The sequence below is a fragment of the Euwallacea fornicatus genome, chromosome 4, assembly GCF_040115645.1.
Source record: "Euwallacea fornicatus isolate EFF26 chromosome 4, ASM4011564v1, whole genome shotgun sequence".
Taxonomy (NCBI): Eukaryota; Metazoa; Arthropoda; class Insecta; order Coleoptera; family Curculionidae; genus Euwallacea; species Euwallacea fornicatus.
In genome coordinates this window covers 4564456-4581444 of record NC_089544.1, presented here as the reverse complement: position 1 = coordinate 4581444, position 16989 = coordinate 4564456, and the positions used below count along the sequence as shown (strand labels likewise).

General features: G+C 34.2%; 1 protein-coding gene across 9 annotated transcripts in view; it reads right to left on the bottom strand.

Moving 5' to 3' along the window:
• Positions 1-2528: 2528 nt before the first annotated feature.
• tkv (thickveins) overlaps positions 2529-16989 on the bottom strand; it is a 93009-nt gene continuing 78548 nt past the window's right edge. For all 9 annotated transcript variants that reach the window (XM_066281838.1, XM_066281836.1, XM_066281840.1 and 6 more), the window contains 2 exons: positions 6147-6322; positions 2529-5743 (listed from right to left, as the gene is read on the bottom strand). In XM_066281838.1, the coding sequence (XP_066137935.1) occupies positions 4445-5743; positions 6147-6322 (1475 nt within the window). In that variant the 3' untranslated portion in view covers positions 2529-4444. The remainder of the gene's footprint in view (positions 5744-6146; positions 6323-16989) is intronic.

Genomic DNA, 16989 nt, shown 5'->3' with positions numbered 1-16989 from the left:
CTCACTTCTCTTGGTGTGTTTCTTTCTTTCCATAATTTTATCGTAACTGTTCTCAATTCAATTACAATTTGCTTCTTCTTAGAACTCATGATGGAAACTTCTGCTGAACTCAGGGAAACGGTACTGAATACAAACAATAAACTTGTTTTAACTTGTCTCCGCGGTTTATTTGATTGAAAATAATAGGTTTTTTATGTAAGTATATTTTTTCCTCCTGTTAATGATGCATTATCAGTTTTATTTAAATAAATTGTTGTTATGTTTAACATGTGCAATAAATTCTAGTTGGGATTAATCTATTCAATTACAATAATCAATGTGTTTCAATATTTTTATTTGTAGGCAAATATTCTCATAAAATTTTAGTTTTGCAATGAACTTTGTAGAATGTACGCAATCTTCTTTCCGTCACGGTAAATGTCGCCAAATTTGATGTCAATGCAATTTTCTATATATTATATAAAATACTTGTATTTAAATCTTAGATAGGTACACTAGGTGAATGAGGGACGAAGTAGATATTTAAGACCAATTAATTAATATGGTTATCATGTTTTTTGATATAATGGCGACGGAATAGAATCAACTGGGCTAAATCTTTAATTTGTAATAACTTATAAGCTAAAAAGTTACACTTGTACTTATGTTAGATGGATATTAAATCTATCTATTAAAAGAAGTACCGATTTGTTATATTTCAAGAATTAAAGTACTTTACCAGGAATATCTACCTCTAATACCATTTAACAGTAGTAAATAATATTTTGTTCAGGTAGTAATTACTCAACTGAAGCAACTGCTTCGATCGTATGATAGAAACATGTTTTACATGTGAAGTAGATACTTCCATCATTGGCAAATAAAATCTAGTTTTTATGCTTTAGATTAAGTACTTAAATATTGTTACAAATAATTTTTTTGGACATAATGGTGACGGAATTTTAACGACAAGTATATGTATTGTTACTTATTAGCCGTTTTATAACCGTAAATAAGTTTTAATGCACGTGTTTGTATATATAGGAGCAAATTAATATACTATAATTAATTAATACATTATTTTTTATTGTTACCTTTTGGAATGTAACTTATGTCGTGCCAACACATAAAGTCAGAACCTACTAATAAATACCACATGGGACACTCGTCTGTAGATAATTGAGAAATGGAGATTTCGAAGGAATAAAATAGGTAGGTAAGTTTAGTTTATGGATAAGATATAAATTAGTACATCATTAAAGTCTGTTATGCTTCAAGAACCTAAGTGCTTCATAAAGAGAATCTACCTATAATGCTACTTAACGACTTGCAAATAATGTTTCTTTGATGTGGTAAATATTCAAATAAAGCAAATGCTTCAAGTTTCCGTACTTTATATGTTAAGTAGACCCTTCAAGCATTAGCAAATAAATACGATTTATATACATAAAATTAATAAATTAAACACCGTTTTTTCTTGACAAAATGGTGACGGAAACTTTTCGAGCTTATATTTCTTTTTTCTACAGCTTACGATAAATTAGTTTTAAAAACCCATCTTTTAGTGATGAAATGAGAGGTGGTTTTAAAAAACCACCTCTCATTTCACAATAGCACAGTAATCAGATGAAATATACAAAGGTTCTTGGAATTTCAAACTGTTTATGACCGTGACCCATGACTAAATCGCATCAATCATGGAAGTATTGTTGGAAATATACGAGCTATCTACTTAAAAAATTCAAACCCAATGGCGGTAAGTGAACCATGACAAAACAATAGAATGAAATACTACAAAAACACATCACGGTTGTAAAATACTTATGGTCCTCACCTTTTAGATGTTTTAGCGGTGCCTACTTTGAGATTTAAACTTAAGTTTCGAGTCATAATAATGAACTTTACAACATTGTTGTTTAATATAACAAGAAATTTCTTCAAATAAATTCAGAAAATAACAAAAGCGGTTTGACCAAATATCAGTTTAGGAAATTTTTGGGCCCATTAAGAGAAAAATAGAGTGTAATTGTAGGATATGAAAAACCTCGCATAGAATGCTCATTATAACCTTTATTATTTTTTGCTTTTTTTATTCGACCACTCAAAGACGTCAAGAATTATTTGGATATCAAAGGAATAGTGAATTACAGGATTATGTCCGAGGAAGGACTTACTGCCCGATTGAATCCCATTTTTTTAACAACATAACTGCAAATTAAACTAACGCAGACTTACCCCACAAAATTTGAAACTGACTATAAATCAACGATTACCGGCGAACGCTACTTTCTCGGGTCAGTCTTGGTATCGTTACTGAATCCCCCCATTGAGAAATTCAATCAAAAATCACTCAGACGTAACTCAAAACCGAATATTACAATCATAAATCCGATATTTGGCCTTCAGTATTAACACGGCAACTATTTTTTTGGGTGTTTAGTATGCATAGAAGATTTTGTCGTGAAACAAATATGATTAAAAAATGTATTTCATCCAAAGTTGCTTCAAATCCAAAAGGGCAAGTTCGATAAAAAATAAAAGTCTGTTCATACAATAGAATAAGTATTTTTATTACAATTTGTTACACATTATACATAAACACAACATCCGAATATCAGTCTTACTGTAAAAAAAAAACAACCACTCGCTGCACTTTATATATTTATTTTTTTACAATAACTTTAAAATCAAAAATAACGATAAATATCTACAAACGTAAATGCACATTCCAACAGTCACTCGGCCTATCTGAAGGTAAAAATCGATTTAGTGGGTCCTAAATCGTGTTCATGAAAAACGAAAAGGTTGTCATTCTTAATCATTGCACTTAAATACTTTTTTCCGTTGAGCAAATGGTATTAAAAAAAATCAAAGATAAGTAGAATCCAGGAAATATGCTGTGAGTATAATGAGAGATAACGTCTCAAGTAATGATCATAGAATATTTCCTGAATTTTATAGTAGGTATTTTAGGTGCAAATTTAACAGGTGATTTTAAAAAATTAAAAATACAAGAACCTACATTAGGTTCTTGGACAGTATGATTCACAGGCTTGGGGCACATTGTGTAAAACTTACACAATATTTACAAGGTGTTCTAGTTGGATATTATTTGGGCGTTAGAGTGAATATTACTCACCAAAAAACTACTCTTTCGTCTTATTTTGTACTATAACAAAATTTTTACCAGATAATGCTACATTGAAATGTTCAATATGTTAACTTCAATCAGACAACCACTATAATGTAAATATTACATAGACGGATGGCACAGTAACTTAGGAATTACTATAAACAATATGGCAAAGAAAATGTCACATTTGATTCAAATTTGAAAGCCATCAGTAGTTAATTTATCAAATAAAATTATAAACAATATTAGTTGGTCTTTACGTCCATATAGAGGCAATAGACGTAAGAAGTCTCAGAGTTAAACATAATACACAATAAATGTTAATTAGAATATCTAACAAATTAAATTGAAAAACAAAATATTGTATCATTTTTTTATTAATTAGAAATTACTTATAGCATTATTTTCTACACATTCCAGAAATCAAATTGTGTTAAACGTTTGAATTTGAGCAATATACGTATAATGATGTAATTATGTCCTAATATAATCCAAAAAGTGACAATTTTTGTATTAGATTTTTTGTAACATTGCAACTATTAAAAAAAAACAATGGAAATCTGCCCTATAGAGTTAGAATTTTGATAGCGAGACTACTATGTTACCTACTATTGTTATTCATGTTAACAGAATAGAATGAAATTATTGTTGATTAGATATACATTGACCCAAGAGAGCTGATTCGGTATGTCTATTTTCAAAAACAATTGCATTTTTGACAGTAGTGTTCCTACTTTGTATGTAACGAAATAAATAGAATGTTGTGAGCCTCCCTGTACACTTATATGCAAAAAAAAATTCTAGGAAGTACGTCCTAAAGGAAACACGTTATATTTATTGGAAATTAATCATAAATTAAGAAACCCTTGTCTCCCTTTATTTAATCGTGGTTTAAGTTTCAAATAACCCACCCCAACCCCTTTTCTAATATTATTAGTGTAAAATATTCATCTGTCATAATGCTACATTAATTTCCAAAATATGCAAGTTTACACAAGCCAGATAAACCATGACTGAAAAATTGGGTTTCAGTGCAGCAACAGAAATTAAAACCTGAAACTTCATACATCAACCGCTATACGACCATTGAGATTGAGGCATTACCCTTAAAAATTAATTTTACCTGAAACTTGTCCAACTAAATATTTACAAATTAAAGTTACACTATGTACATTCGGCGTAAATGTCTTTTTTTGGTGGTACCTTTAACTGAACTTAAAGCTTATTTATTGAAATATAAAACGCTATTTTCCTCAATAATAAGTCAAAAGTACTACCTCAAATGTAAACGTGTTGAAGATCAATTTTCAAACTATTTAGGTACACCCGAAACTACACAATCTTAATGCTAACATCCGGTTCCAGTTTCGAAAGCGTCTTTTTCACTCTTAGGGAGGTTAACCGCACGTCTGGATTCGAATGCCAACACTCCTGCATTACTTTTGACATATTCAGTAAAATCTCCTCAGATTCCCATCTCTGAGGAATTTGCGGTCGAACTTGTTTTATGCAGACCACCTGCATCATATCCTCGAAACTCGGATCACTAGGAACGCAATCATAGTATGGCACTGCATAATCATCTACTGTCTTCATATTATCACCAGTGACGCATCTTCTGGAAATCTCCCAGAGGACCAATCCCAAGGCGTACATATCTGCCTTTTTATGAGCCTCGAACTCCAAAACGTTTATTGTTTTGTTTAATATTTCTGGGGCCATATATCTCTTGGTACCGCTCCGCACATTAGGTGGAACGTCTATTTCGTTCGTGTCGCTTAAGAACCTTACTGCCAGACCGAAGTCTGCAATACAGCATTCTCCGTCTCTTTTGACTAGGATATTCTTACTCTTGAGATCTCGATGGGCGATGGCAGGCTTGCCTTTAGTGCTGAAAATTTCAGTGTGCAAGTGGGACAATCCACTCGCAATGCTTCGGGCCATGATGAGTAAGCTGTTGGGATCCAGACAGTTGGTTTGCAGGAAATCGTACAAGGAGCCATTTGCGTGGTAGTCGGTGATCAAGAGCATTTGAGTCCAACCATTCCCTTTAATATCTGCAGCTATAAAGCTCAAAATATTATCGTGTCTCATGAGCACAGTCTGGTAGATTTCGGTTTCCCGAAACCAGCTTTGCTCCTCTGTAGTCAAAAATATCTTAACGGCGACTTTTTCCCCTCTCCAAGTACCCATCCACACTTCACCATATCTGCCTTTCCCCACAGGCTTGACTAATCTAATCTGTCTAGAAATAGTTCTTTGAACTAATATAGGTAATCCTGATCCAGATCCACTGGACTTTTCTATTAAGCTAGCTAGAGCACCGTGAATCTCCATATTAGAGTACTTTTGCGAAGGGCAGCCTTGGGAGTACAGGTTGAATTTCCCATGACCCTCCTTCCTTCTATACTTCATATAGACGAAAGCGACTCCCAGTAAGAGGATGCAGAGGCAAAACGTTACTGAGCTGAGGAGGACAGTATATGGCAAGTTATCGGTGGTTCCGAAAGTTGGCACATCTGTGGTAGGCCTGGGGGCGTACATCGGCTTGAGGTATTTGTTACAGAGGTCGGAGTCGTCACAGCATTGGATGCTCTTGCCGTTTTGGTGGGGAACTAGGTGGCCTTTACACTGAAAAGCGAAAAAAGTATTACACAGCTGCAACTTAAAACGTTTTCTAAATATGTAAAAGGGATAAAAGTCTAAAGACTGATAGTAAATACACAAAAAAGCAGCGTTTTTATAGAAACATCTAAAAAATTTTAAGCCCCAAGATACTGAAGAAATAAAGCGCGGAATCAGAGCTAACTTCATTGGATTGATTCCGGATAGTTGCATGTCGGGACATACAGGGAAGTCCAAAAATAAAGCTTTGTTCAGTTTTGGTTGAACCTCTGTAATCCATTGAAGCTGAGAGGTACTGTATTTTAAGCAGTGATAAACCCTGAGGTTTTTGGTAAAATCTGGAGCGATAGCTTCAGCATGAGCACAACATTGGAGCTGCACGATCTAAAAACATCAAGTTGATACCAACCTGCATCAAACTCCCCCCATCAGGTGGAAGACATCCATACCGCAGCACCGGATACTCCTCTCCATCATCGAAGTATGCTTCAACATCCGTGAAACACTTCCCACCTGGCCTGACTTCACATGTCCCATTAGAATCTCCATTAGGACAGTGTCCTTCGCAGTAGCACTGCCTCCTCACTGTAAATAAAGAAATAATAGCAAATTAGTCATATAGCCCATAAAATACATTAATGTCGGCTCGCTTCCAACTAGGCTGAAATATGGCAAACCATATGTTTCAAATAATTATTGTGTATTTGATAACTGTAAAATAAATTGAACACGTACTGGGAAGCGATATAGAGTTGTTGTGGGAGGAAAATGAATACGGATGGTTTAATATGATTTTATGACGGTGGATTTCAGGATTATTAGTTCCATGTGAATGTGTGTTTTTCATGAGGTGGGCGTTTTCGCAAATGGGATATTAAATAGCGGTCCAGGAATAACAAATACTATTGCGAGCTCAATGCTGAAATTAAACCAGTAGAGGCCGAAACCCGACAAATATTAAAGACAAACATATAAGTTGAGATAGTTTATGCTAGCAAGATTTTACGGGAAAAACTTTAAAGTTAAACCTGTGTTATGAACACGTATTAAAAATCGACACCGAAAGTGCTGCATTTTGGAGATTACACGCTTTTACAACATTTGTGCTTACATTTCAATAAATTAACATGTCGCTACAGCTCCTGGAGTTGAGAGATATAGTTATGGCCAAAAAAATAAGAACATCATTTAAAAAATCTATTATAACTAATAACATTTACAATATTTATTCTAAAAATATACAACTTGTTTCAAAATATTGTTCTTAACATCTACTATCTTATTTGCAATACTGGACTGCAATATATTACAAGACACAAGAAATTCAAGAATTTTATCGAAAATTCGAGTGGTCAAAAAAATAAGAGCGTTTAGAAATAGCTCTCAAAACTAGAAAAAAAACATATAAAACCACAACAAACTATTAAAAAATGCCATAATTATAATATTATACTCAATATTTGGTCGCATCTGGCATCATGGCCTTTCTGGGATAATACTGCAGCGCATCGTTTCGGCATGAAGTCTATCAACTTGCGGCAGACTTCTATTGGAATAGAATACCAGATTTCTTGGACATTTTTCCATAAAGGTTTCACGTTCGTTATTTTTTTTTAAAGTTACGACTTTTAAGACTTTTCCACAAATTTTCAATCGGGTTCATGTCCGGGGGCTGAGATGGCCAAGGTAAAATGTCAATATTTTGGGAATTCAACCACGCTTTAACAACTTTGGCGGAATGTTTAGAATCGTTGTCATATTGGTAGATCCATTTCAGTGGCAGATTTTCTTCGGCACAAGACAACATAACATTTTGCAAAATATCCAAGTAAATTTCCTTTGTCATGTTTATTTTTATTAAATAAATCGGACCAACTCCTTCCTACGAGAACTAGCCCCAAACATTTATATTGCCTCCACCATGTTTAATAGTGCAAATTGTATTTTTTGGATTTAGTTGTTCATTTATCCGACGTCCCACAGTTACTCTTCCATCATTTCCGTACAAATTAATTTTAGTTTTGTTCGAAAAAATAATGTTTTTCCAATGCATACGATTTAAATCATTTTTTGCAAATTCAATGCGACGTTTAAGATGTATTTTATTCAAATAGGGCACTTTTCTCGTAATTCTACCGTTATAACCGACCTGCTGCATTCGTCTTCGAATAGTTCCAGCACTAATTGGTGGATTGAAATTTTGTTTGGTAGCTGTAGACGTCAGAAAAGGATCTTTTGACACTTCATGTATTAAACGAGCATCTTCCCTATTTGCAGTTTCACGTTTCCGGCATCGGGACTGTGGTTTTTGCTGCATGTCTTTTCCTTTTAATACTTTTGCCACAAGGAAAGGAAATCTATTGGGTTGTTTGTTTAATAATAATGTTTAATAATAATTAATGTCGTATTTTTTATGTTTTTTCAAAGTAAATATACTTATATTAATAATAAATATTAATCAATGATGTAGTGGCCATCTTGGTGGATGACCTTTTGCCATCTTTGGGCAAGTTGGAAAATTCCGCGTTCGAAAAAGCCTTGATTTTTGGAAGTAAAAAATTGATTTAACTCTTTTTTAACGGCTTGATTAGAATCGAAATTTTTACCATTCAAATGATTTTGAAGAGAACGAAACAAATAATGATCTGATGGCGCCAAGTCAGGGCTATATGGTGGATGAGGTATCAATTCCCAATTTAGTTCCAATAATTTTTGACGCGTTATCAAAGACGTGTGGGGTCTAGCGTTATCATGATGGAACAGTACCCCTTTGCGATTGGCGAGTTCAGGACGTTTTCTTTTGATTTCTTCGTTCAATTTCGATAGCTGACGACAGTAAACATTCGAATCAATATAGTTCAAATCAAATAGTTTGGTTTCTCGGAAGCAGTTCAAGATAAAGAATACCCTTGTAGTCCCACCACACAGATAGCAAAATCTTCTTTTGATGAATATTGGCTTTGAACGTCGATTGCGCAGGTTTATCTTGTTTGGTCCATGATCGTTTTCGGACTACGTTATCGTAGACAATCCATTTTTCATCACTCGTTATGATTCTTTTTAGAAGTGGGTCGTTTTGGTTACGATTCAGCAAAGAATCGCATATGTTAATGCGTTGGGTGAGGTCAATTTCCTTCAATTCGTGAGGAACCCGAACATCCAATCTGCTAACGTACCCAAGCTTTTTTAAATGCAGAGAAACGCTTGAATTCGATATGTTCAACTTTTCTTCTATCTCTCGAGTTGTCGTACGCCGATTAGCTTCGATTAAGGCCTTTATTTTATCGTCATCAATGGTGATTGGACGTCCAGTGTGTGGTGCCTCTTGGACATAAAATTTCCGGAACGAAAGCGAGAAAACCAACGCTGGCACTGGCGTTCGGTAAGGCTCACCATAAACTTCCCACAATTTCTTCTGAGCTTGTACTGCATTTTTGCCCTTTCGAAAGTAAAATGATAAAACGTGTCGATAATGCTCACTTTGATTGTCCGTCTTCAACTTAAATTTTAAACAACTTCTTGTTTACTAATCACGTTCGATTTTCGATCGAAAAAAGTCTAAAACATAACCTTTAAAATGGCATATAATAATATAAGCGACGAGGTCACTATTACTCGATATGTATAAATTAAGCCACCTGTGAGAATAAAACGACATTAATTATCGAACAACCCAATATTAAGAGTTTCACAAATAAATTTGTAAGTTTTTTTTTAATAATTCTGTAACAGGATATTAACTGGTGTCAATAATATCTGGTTAAGTTATAACAACAACCCCCTCCCCTGAAGTAATGTCTTACGGCGGTTCCAGGGGGGGACTCTGGGTGAAGAGAGGAGGGTTTTAGTGGGTAGGCGCCTCCCTTCAGGGGGTGAATCCCACATAACCCGGTCGCTATAACATCAGACCGGGTACCTTCTGAAGGTTTCCCTCTTCTATATATATTAAAAAAAAAAAAAAAAGTTATAACAACAAACATAATTCACACACGAAACCATTAAGTGACGAATATACTTGTATTTCTGATATGATTTATATCGAATATCCCAATATCCCTAAACGCTCTTATTTTTTAGACCACTCGAATTTTCGATAAAATTCTTGAATTTCTTGTGTCTTGTAATATATTGCAGTCTAGTATTGCAAATAAGATAGTAGATGTTAAGAACAACATTCTGAGGCGAGTTGTGTATTTTTAGAATAAATATTGTAAATGTTATTAGTTATAATAGATTTTTTAAATGATGTTCTTATTTTTTTGGCCATAACTGTGTTTAATTCAAATCTAAACCGTTCTAAATTTTAAAGTCGTCGACGTATCGAGGCTGTTACAAAATGTACCGGACAACATTTTCTAGGAGACGCAGTGCATTTTACCACACCATTTTTTTTTTTTTTTAACAAATATGGCGAAAAAAATTTTGTTTGACATATTTATGTAGCAATTTATGAGTTTTTAACACAGACCGGAATGCTAATTTACAACATGTGTAAACTTGGTCGTTATAATAAACGATCGTTGGCTATCTTTATATTAACGCAAATTTTCGATAAAGCTCGTTATGGCCATTCCAGGCAAGTAGGCAACATTTACTGGTTAGAAATATACACTGGGCACGATAAAAAAAAGTATAATTTTATGGGGAAACGGAATTAGAAGTCAAACAACCAATCGTCGCTTTGCACTTCAATGCCCTTAAAGTCAGAACTGCCCGCAAGGAGAAAGCCCTTGTTCCCTCGTAAAGGTATTCGCACAATAGGCACACACTCGGGGGCCTAAAAGTTGTACGTCTGGGGGATACGTGGGAACATGACCAAATTTTGTTAACGAGGCTGATTAATTAAACGTTCATTATGAAAGGTGAACTCCCGCAAGTTGGAAATAAAGGAGAAATCAGAGCCGCTAATGAGGTATCCACTCCTGCAAAGCATGTCGCCTAAAATGCTTACTTAATGCATTGAGTAGGTAGCGCTTGTTTTTCATTATTCACTTTATATTAATTTTAGTTTAAGTAGAACAGTTTCAGTTGAATTTCGAAACATGGCAGTCAATTCTCCAAGTAAAGAAAAAAATCTATTGAACTTTTGCTTTTATGTTTGACTTATGATTCAAATTTCTGCATTCTAAGATGAAATTGACAAATTTACACCAACATGAGCCCAAATAATTTGACCTGCTAACGCGTTCCTAACCGCCTCAGAGAAGTTCTATTTTCTGCTACGAACTTGAAATACTTGAGCAATTTGGAAACGTGTCACGGATTTTCAAAAAAATAAAGTGAGCATAAAAAGGTTCAGTGAGCTCAATGAAAATATTTCGTTTAAATTGACTGAAAGTTTGCATCAGAAAACGTAACGATGTTACAGAGATTACACGTCTCTGGCACTTTCTATCTTAATAGGCAAAATATAAGTGCAAATATGTGCTTTAGTGAAATAATTAGAACACTTACTGAAAATTATAGGTTTACCCATTGCTGACACTTTCACACAAGTCCATAAGAACTTTCTTTTCTTGGAAAAAAGGACAAAGATGGAAGTGTCGTGGTAGTTGCTTATCGTAGAACTCTGTTCGTTACATTCGTATAGTGAATATTGTTAGTAATCGTATCAACTACAGTTAAAGGAACGCAAGTGATATAATTTTTAAATTTCGAAGATATTTACTCAGCACATCTGAAGAGAAAGATTATTTAACTGATAAGTATGAAGTGATTGTTCATAATTACTACCTTGGTGACATTATTCGTTGCCGAATCACTGTTTTGTTTAATTGTTCATTCAAAGATATTTAAATAAAAAAATTATTAAGGCCGTTAATGATAATCTCACTAACTATAAGTTTTTTCCTAATTTGGTCGAATTCATTATTAGCTAAGAAGGGACCATTGACGTAGATTTTCAAAACATTATACCCCGTATACGAAAAGTCCGACAACCCTTAAATATCTCGAGAAATATACAATTTGCTAAAAGTACCTCATACAGAAATTAAACGAGTTTAAAAATTCTACCATTCTGCGACATTCAGAAATATACAAAGTGCGTGACAAAGTAGCAGTGAATTGAAGTTATGTTATTTTTTACGGAATGAGAAATTTTTTCATGACATTTGTTAATTCCCCCTCGCATTCTGAACACATTTCATGTATTAGGCCTTCTAGCTAACTTTAGCGATTCAGCAGCGATTGCTGGTACAAAGAAAATCAAACGAACTTATTTTTATTGGATTAAATGCTCAAAATGTGCAGATGCTACAAATATGATGACCTAAACGGCCATTCTAACTGTTATTAATAGGGGTGATAATGGCTTGCCTTTGTTTGGTCTAATCTATCTGGTAATCAGCTTGCTTATTATGCAGCTTGGATACGACGTGAAGGTGAAATGGTATGGCCTCTTAGATCACCAGGCCTGACACCGCTTGACTATTTTCTAGGGGACCCTTTGAACAGAAAGGTGTATGCCACGAAACCAGCAGATTTAAATAAGTTAAGAACAAGAATTACTGACGAATGATGTTTCATTTCTATTGAAATGCTGGAATATGTCATTGAGAAATTCTATTACAATTTAGCTCATTGCCAATCCATTCAGGGGGCACATTTTGAGTACTTCCTTCAATAAAAACAAACTAATTTATATACGACCAATTTTTTTAAATTTTTTCCGTTAGTTTTGCAATAGCTGCTAAGTCGGTAGAGTTAACCACTGTTGGGTGAAATGTTTTCAGAATACGAGGGCGAATCCGAAAATGTCATAAAAAGTTTGCCATTGCACATGAAAGAATAACTTCAATTTACTGCTACTTTCTGACACACCTTGTATATTTCTGAATACCGCACGATAGCAGTTTTTAAACTCATTCAATTTTTATATAAGGTATTTTTTAAATAAATTCTACATTTTTCGAGATGTTCCAGTGTTGCCGAACTCCGTATATGAATGTGCATCATGTTTTTTTTTGTACTTACGCGCCTACATTTACCCACCTAAATCAAACCTATATAAAATGAAATTCATTTTTAAAAGTGAAGTTCATCGAGTTTATGAGTGATGATATATGGTGGCAGGTCTAATGATGTTTCTGAACAGCAATCTGGCATACTTGCAATCGGGACTAATAGAACCATGGCGAAAACAGGATTTCCGATGATTGATGCACACGAAAGTTTTCGGCATTAAAAATAACTATGCTAACATGGAACAATTTATCAGCCTGTTTTGTTTTCACTTGAATGTTTCATCCAGAAGGTACAATACATTGAAGTTTCAATTTTTTTTGTTTTCTGTAGGTTTCGTCGGGGACAGTTATTTGTGGCTGGTTTTTCTAGTAAATCACTATCAAGGATAACAAAGAGGTAAATTTACGTTATAAATAATTTGTGGTTTTCAGTAGCATCAATTCAAAGCTACTCCCATTTGCATTGATATTTATCAAGGTAACTTTGTCGACTACGTTGTAGAATTCCCTTAATTATCGTTACAAAATGTTTATGAAATGTATACCAATGCGAAAAATGTATAGTTTTTTTCAATTTTCACAATGTGACTTTTCTGCAGCAATGTTTTTTTAATTAGCGTTTTCTTATTAATAAGGCTGCCTAATTAGGTGCGAATCTGAACAAACGTAAACCTCAAGATCTAAAAACAATAATGAGGCTCTAAAATCATTAAGTGAAACATATGGGACTGTCTCGGGAACTTCCCATCGCAGTACCTCATACGGCCATTTAATTTGGTCTTTGTGTTGCTCTACATTCCAGAGAAGGCTCATAAATTTTTATTCACATTAGCATAATGACGTCGAATCCAGCATCAAATTAACTGAATTAAACATACGGTGGCGCAGAAATAAGTTCCCCGCCATGTAAGTCATATGTAGTTAATTTTTTATGATAAAATAGAGACGTTGTTCTCTAGTGAAAATTTAATCTCGCAAAAAGTCGTAAGGTTCACGTGAGTTCTAAAAAATATGATCAATGTATAAAAGGAAAATGTAAATAAAAATAAAAGAATTGTACCATACTTGAAAAAACGCTGTCCAACATGTGGAAAAATGTTACAGTGTTAACAACAAAATTGCATGAATTCACCCTTCACCGTGATCAAAACCATAGATAAGAAAGTCTAAATTTAACTGCAATTCAATTATTCTGATGTTAAGATACTCGGCCTTAGAAAAGGTGCATCGAAAACAAAAAAGTAATTAAGGCATCCTAATTAGACCAACGTGGAACTAAAAGAATTTGAAGGGAGCCTTTGTGAGGATCAAAGAGCGTTTTGAAATTCGAAATAACTTGGGTTGGTTGGTGTTATTCAGGCATGAATATCCCAATCTAAATTTATAAGCTCTTCGGTTCAATGACTGTTGAAATTGCTTCGGGTTCTTGTTCCCCCGAGACCATAAAAATCGGTTGATTTTTATCAGGTTCGGTTGACCTACACGCGGAGCCAGTCAAGTAGTGGATTTGTCTGAGTGATCCTGATACAGACATTAAATTTTTCAATTTTGCTCAGTTATTCCATGTGTGAACAAATATTATTCAACAGGACCTGTTTGCAAAATACGTTCCCAGATATCCGATTAGGTTTGTCCGATATCGAATGCAAATAACTCATGTTTAAACTGCTTTAGGAGGTTTACTATTGTCCTAACGGTTCCAGCAAAAGATAGTTCTTTTGTTTGGCTGTGAAAAGTCACGATCTGGTTTGATCAAGTTTCTAACTGTACAAGACTGCGTCTAAGAATTTACGCAAAAATTGACCGACACGCAACGTTGTTCTCACAGTCGCGACCAGTTGACCATATTTGACCTATGAGTGATTGGTAATAGTGGCAGTTTATCTTTTTTTAAGCAGTGTGTCTGGATTTTAGGTCAGGGTTTCGAGAATGCTCAGAAAAGAGGATTTTATGGTTTGCTGCTCATACATGGTGTCCGAGAGTAACACGGCCAACAGAACACTGGTAATCGCTGAGATGAAAAAAAAAACTATTTAGATGAATTTATGTATGTGCTAAATCGTTTCGTTACCGTACTAGAGTGATTCAAAGTTGAATTATAAAATTAGTTTTTTTTTTTATATAGTTTTTGAATTCAAATAATATGGCAATTCGATATTTTCACAAATTAAAGTCACATTCTCACTCTCAATTTCGGTTAACTTATACTTCAATAATAAAATGTTTTTGAACTATGAACAACTAAAAATAACAAATTCAGCAAGTCAAGTTTTCATAGATTATTTAAATAGTATAAAATTTTAGACACTGTTTACGATGAGAAGTGGTAAAATTCAAAAAAAATCTTAAAAAACTTCAAGATAGGTTAGTTCAAAGTTCCAGTCATAATTGCTGATTGAACGATTCAATTCTAGTTCATAAATCTAGTAAACAAATAGCCAAATTGAGGTCAATCGATTTGTTCTCACTTCAGGAATTAATGGCATGTTTATTCTGGGACACCTTGTATCATGACAGGTTGTAGCCCTAATTTTTTCTATTATGCGTTTCGAACAAACAAAATTTTGCTTAAAATGTATTTTTTTAAGTTCCAATTTTCGAATCACCCTCTAGGTTTTAACAATAAACTGTAAATCATACTCATATGGATTGTAAGTTATGAAATTATTAAGATTTATTATTCAACGAACTTAATATATCTTCTTAATTGGATTAATTGGTCATCAATTTCCTTCTCACTCTCACAGAGATTCCGTGCCTAAAGATTCCCCCTATTACATTTGATTGAGTATTTGGCTGGTTTACTTTGATGTCTGAATTTCAGAACACTCTGTAACCACAAACCTATTGCGTTACGGAAACAGGTTGTAAAACTGGAGTTTTTGAAAAATTTGATTTCACAACTCGTTCAGTTCCAAAGATATTGAATTGGAATTTTGCACATACATGTATTAACTCGTTTAAAGGTCCACATGCAGATATCTTTCAACTTACGTACGATTCCCTTTGAAAATATTAATTCTATGGCATTCATCAATACGTACTTAAGTATAAATGTTGTAAATAATGGGTACATTACTGAAGGATTAATAATCTGAACTTTCGCTATGTTCACGCGTTAAACGCTCTCGATTATTAAAGACTAGTTCCCTAAACAACTATTTCGGTCGACTACCAATTAGCCGGTTTGTTTAATATATACAAAATCAAAATTAATAATCCATTTTAACACTCAACTTTTCAATTGTTTGATTTTAATGCATTATTTTCTTTTAGGCACCTAAGTATACACAAAGTCAACAAACACGGTATTGTTGTCCTACTTGAAGTTTACTCAACAGACAGAGATAAACCACAAAAAATTTCGCTTTTGTCATCTGCCTCCCTGCTCACGTCATAGTTATGTCACTATCATCGGGTTTGCATTTTTTTTCAACTTAGAATTATGAATTAATTTCTTGACGTCTAACTTAAAATAGGTTTTTCTTCGAGAGCCATGCCGAACACTTGAAGAGGGCTGCGAAGCATTGCAATTAACTCATGTAACAATGAGCGCTAGTAATCTCAACTCTATTAATGCACTCGCTTCGATCGCGCGTTAAACCGCTTCGATTATTAATCGGCGTCATTAATACACTAAGACCGAGTTGCTGAATCGTGGCTTAAGCTCGGCTCTGTTAATCTCGGCTCTCGGATCTGCGAAAAGACACACGCAACGAATTTGTATCTCAGATTGCTGTTAGTGTGACAGAAACACATTTCTTATGGACATCAAAATTTATGAGTTGTGTATTGCGCGGCGAAAACGAATAGTTACTACGCTGGCTTACTTCATGGCCTTGTCTTCAACTGGGTTATGAAACTGCGGCAGTAAATTTACCACATTTTCCTTGTAAAAAAATAACTATTTTGTACAAGAAAATATCCAAGTTACTGTTTGTTGAGCTCGTTCCTCGAACCTATCACGGTCCATGTAGAGTAAAATTCTCTGCAAAAGTTACGGACTAACGACATCTTTCTAAGAAAATCGGTTTATTTTGAGAAGAAAAACTGTTGAAAATATTTAAAGTCTGCAATGAAAAATATTATCTGGATGGCGTTAGCAAGAATTCCACAATAAAACGGATTTATTGAGAAACGAATCGTAGGTATTTCAGTTGGCGGATAAAAATATATCACAGACTTCGTTTAGGACAAACCAGAGACACGTTGCTGCCATAAATTCTCCCATTTGATTAAAGACAGCAATAAATTACTACCGATCATCGCCAACTTGCTGGGTGTATA